Below are 4991 nucleotides of genomic sequence, written 5' to 3' on the forward strand. Positions count from 1 at the left end.
CTGTTCACTTTCATCACTGCTATATTTTAGCTTTCGTGTGTCATTAATCTATTACGGAAATAGTTTCCAGATCTGTTGATAGCATTTTCTTCAAGGAAAATGCTGGGTTAAATAATATATAGCTAAAAAGAACACCAGATATATTTTCTTCAAGAAAAACTATGACGATGATAGATGCTCCAATCACTTTGGTGGTTACATTTCCTTAAGAAGAACAAAACTGAAAGTAATTGCTCCAGTCACATTGGTGGATTATTACCAACGATAACAAGCAGTATCTAGAAAAGCAATGTGAAAGTCTTTTCTTCTTCTTCTTCTTCTTCTTCTTCTTCTTCTTCTTGGTAGTCCGTCGTGGTCCAACGATGACGAATCTGTGTATCCAGCGATGTGAACGTCCGTGGTTCCGCAACCAGAAGCTGGGGGCCACACAGCCGTCCGCAGGTGTCACATCTGCGTGGTCTGTGGACTGCATTGCTTGGGGTACTGCTCTATGGCGCCCGTCTCTTACATCAGCGAGACGGCGTCTCCAACCCGCTTCAAATGCGGCAGTTGCTGTTCGGGTGAGGGATCTCCAAAGTTTTCTGTCTTTTTCTGTGAAAGTATTGTCTGAATAACAAGAATAACAGTTATTTTGACACATGAGTTTGCTTTAGAAGCATATAACGAAAGCAATAACTTAAGTTATAGGGGTGGATTGGGCGTTATTGACAGCAAAAATAACAATGAATTATCTCGCTATTCTCCAAGTGGGGTGTGTTAGGAATGTCAGTTTGGGAGAGAAAACTTATTTTTTTCACAATCAAACGAATTCAGTGGTTCTTAACCAGCAATATATTTTTATATAGGCATGTTATTTTTTCTGCAAAATATAATAATAAAATTTAAAAAATAAATAATTATTATTATCAATAATAAAAATTATTTTCTTTTTTATTTCAGCAATTCAGGGGGTGCGAGAACTGACTGCTGATTTGAAAGGGGTGCATACATTGAAAAAGGTTAAGAACCACTGAACTAATTCATGATTGCGTTGACTGTTGCGTAAGTCACTTTTGATTAACTTTGAAAAGTCTCTTTTCTCCCGTCTCTCCCAAAATCTAATTAATGGTTACTATCCACGAGGCGCCACTTTATCGATGAAACTTGCTGAAAAATTCCACAGACTATTTCGTGCGCAAAATTGCTAACAGACAAAACAAGTAAAAAATGCGCCGAAGTTTCTCCGGTGCAATCAAGCTTTCTGTACACTAAATAATGCTGTATGAAACTCTCAGCTTAGGCCTATGAATCTCTCACCCGCGGCCCATGAAACTTTCAGCCACGGCCCGGTGGTGGTCTGTGTTGTTGGCACCTATAGCAGGGCCAGACTCACAATGATGGCTAACTTTAACCTTAAATAAAATCAAAACTACTGAGGCTAGAGGGCTGCAATTTGATGACTGGAGGGTGGATGATCATCATACCAAACTGCAGCCCTCTAACCTCAGTGGTTTTTAAGATCTGAGGGCGGACAGAAAAAGTGTGGACGGACAGACAAATAGCCATCTCAACAGTAAAAGAAAGTTATTTTGGTCTAGGGAAATAACACAGGTAAATTTCAATAAAACTGGGTATACAGAATAACAAAGCTTTATTAAAGAAATGACTGAACCAGCAACCACCTCCAACTTAATGGTAACCTGGAAAGAGAGAAAAGAGGAATAGTATAAGACCAGTACAAGTAATTAAGATCCCTATTAATTCCGGACATAGAATCATAAAATAATAAGTAAAACGGCTATAGTAAGTTTCAGAAAATATCATTATACTCAACTAGTGAAGAGAAGCAGCTGATGAAAAAAGTATTATTTAGGTCAAGTAGTAAGAATATAGCCAGAGAAAACATGGAACCTTTTGTCTTAATAAGAAAACTTGATTAAGAAAAGTCAGCTGAAAATTATATATTTCCTTAATGATACTCACCATAACCGTAACCTCCGTGTCCACCACCATGTCCTTTGCCGTATCCTCCTCCATGTCCTTTGCCATATCCTCCACCATGTCCTTTGCCATACCCTCCACTATGGCCATAACCACCTCCATGACCTTTGCCATACCCTCCACTATGGCCATAACCTCCTCCATGACCTTTGCCATACCCTCCACTATGGCCATAACCTCCTCCATGACCTTTGCCATACCCTCCACTATGGCCATAACCTCCTCCATGACCTTTGCCATAACCTCCACTATGGCCATAACCTCCTCCATGACCTTTGCCATATCCTCCTCCTCCTCCATGTCCCTTGCCATATCCTCCAACATGGCCATAGCCTCCTCCATGTCCTTTGCCATATCCTCCAACATGGCCATAGCCTCCTCCATGTCCTTGCCATATCCTCCCAACATGGCCATAGCCTCCCTCCATGTCCTTGCCATATCCTCCAACATGGCCATAGCCTCCTCCATGTCCTTTGCCATATCCTCCAACATGGCCATAGCCTCCTCCATGTCCTTTGCCATATCCTCCAACATGGCCATAGCCTCCTCCATGTCCTTTGCCATATCCTCCAACATGGCCATAGCCTCCTCCATGCCCTTTACCGTATCCTCCACTATGTCCTTTAGCGTATCCTCCACTATGTCCTTTGCCATAGCCTCCTCCATATCCTCCACCGTGTCCTCCACCATGACCATAACCACTTCCATGGCCTTTGTTGTATCCATCATCGTGGCCTTTGCCGTAGCCAACATCATGGCCATAATCGCCGTGGCCATAACCTCCATGACCCCCATGGTCACCGTAGCTGCTATGCCCATAATCAGGTTCAGCCACCGTTGCAACCGCCGTTAAGATGAGAGCAAGAGCCCACACCGCCATCCGCTGCGAAGAGAATATTAAAGAAATCACTTGAGACTTCTAAAAAGGTGAATATATTTACAGAGGTTAGTGATGGACGCTTGTTTGGCTAAATAATATGTTGTCTTTAGAAGGCTTAGTTTGTGTTCTGTGGGCGTCTTATTATCAATTTGCGTGACTTGAGTCAGAAAAAAAAAACATGGATTACACATATGTTCTGTATCTGTAAATGTCGAAATTTGTAGTAGAAGATTGGCTTTAAAAAAAAGTGAAAATTCCGCCGAAGTTTCTTCAGCTCAATCTAGTTTTCTGTACGTCGTATAATCAAGGCCACCAAAAATAGATCTATCTTTCGATGGTCTCCGTATAATGCTGTATGAGACGCGTCCAGTGACACTTTAACCACTGCCCGGTGGTGGCCTGGCCTGTATCGTTGCCAGATGCATGATTATGGCTAACTTTAACCTTAGATAAAATAAAAAAAAAAAAAAAACTACTGGGGCTACAGGGCTGCCATTTGGTATGTTCGATGATTGGAGAGTGGGTGATCAACATACCAATTTGCAGCCCTCTAGCCTCGGTAGTTTTTTAAGATCTGAGGTCGGACAGAATAAAGTGCGGACGGACAGACAAAGCCGGCACAATTGTTTTCTTTTACAGAAAACAAATAAGTTATTAACCAACTTACGCATGAAGTTTCGAAGAGCATTGGTGGGGGAATTCAAAAAGTATAATTTTCATGCGTGCAAGATCCAGCAAAAAAAAAAATCATCACTTTTCTGAATTATAAAATAATGCTGCATGACATCTGAATGCCTTAAGAATTATTATTATTACGCAATGCATATATATAAATATAAAACGTCCCTTGTGTGACCACGACCAAGCGAAAAATGAATAAAATAATCACAGATTATCTCACCAAGCCATCACGGTTTTCAGTCACTCAGACGAGAACGTAATTTTTTATTACGAATTACAGAATCGAAGGCGTGTGACTTCAGACCAAGAAGCGTTCGAAAGTCATAAAGAATCGATCATGATCTTGAAAATAAAAGTGACTTTATTTTGTTAAAAAAAAAAAATTCATGTTCACTTCCTTGGAAACCAGAAAGAAAATATTAGTCACGGCAGAGAGAGACATTTGAAAACCTAGAATAAAAAAAATAGACATTCGCTGAAGGTCTTTGGACAAAAATTGTTTTATTTCGTAGTGGCAGAGATCTTAGATATCATACATTGCACTGTGTGTAATAAAAATCCACAAATATATAGTAAATATATTACTATGTGTCATTTTAACGTTAACACTAATGAGAAACACCGTTCAGGTGTTCGAACGTCTTTCCTGATTTTACATAGTAATATTTTTACTATATAATTGTGGATTTTTATTACACAGGTTGTTTTTCACGAGATTGTGAATTTCTTAGCAAGCATTGCATTGCTGATCTTTAAAGAAAGAAAAAGAAACAATCTGATTGCTGAATATCTTTGATAAACGGAGTCGATTCCTAACTGGAAAGACAAAGATCTTTGAAAATGGGTAAAGTTGTAAAGTTACGATTCGATTTGGTCAAGATACTTATACATACATACGTATATATATATATATATATATATGTGTGTGTGTATATATATATATAATGTGTGTGCGTGTGCGTGTGTGTGTGTGTATGTGTGTGTATCTGTATGTGTGTGTGCGTACGAATAATCAGAAAACATAACAACTCACAAGACTGAAAGCCATGTTGATGGCTTCGTTACCGCTTCAGCACTGTTAAATAACGAGTATTTTGGGAACTTATAGTTCCGGCCGGAAGGTCAAAGGGAGAGAGAGAGAGAGAGAGAGAGAGAAGCGGAGGCAGAACCCGACCCCGGGGAACAACCGGTTGGTCCTCTCACGCCATGCCTTCTCTGTCCGCTGACCGCTCTGCCATTTTGCGTTTTGTAATTTCGACATGACCGTGGGTTAGTACGAGTAGACTCCCCGTAGTCGGGTAGCGCCGTCAGTACACCTCATGGTGGTGCACTGTAGGCATTGCTTAAGGTCTTTACAGCGTGCCTTCGGCCCTGCAACCCCCTTTCTTTCCTTTTATTGTACCTCCTTTCATATTCTCTTTCCTTCCATCTTACTCTCCACCCTCTCCCA

General features: G+C 40.6%; 1 protein-coding gene across 1 annotated transcript; it reads right to left on the reverse strand.

Annotated features, from left to right (window-relative positions):
* Positions 1–205: 205 nt before the first annotated feature.
* Positions 206–4603, reverse strand: LOC136851065 (uncharacterized). Its single transcript, XM_067125035.1, has 3 exons — positions 4575–4603; positions 1963–2863; positions 206–606 (listed from the first exon to the last, which is right to left on the reverse strand). The coding sequence occupies exons 1-3, from the start codon at positions 4587–4589 to the stop codon at positions 206–208; spliced, it is 1317 nt and encodes a 438-aa protein (XP_066981136.1). The 5' UTR covers positions 4590–4603.
* Positions 4604–4991: the final 388 nt, after the last annotated feature.

Source organism: Macrobrachium rosenbergii, chromosome 23, assembly GCF_040412425.1.
Source record: "Macrobrachium rosenbergii isolate ZJJX-2024 chromosome 23, ASM4041242v1, whole genome shotgun sequence".
NCBI lineage: Eukaryota > Metazoa > Arthropoda > Malacostraca > Decapoda > Palaemonidae > Macrobrachium > Macrobrachium rosenbergii.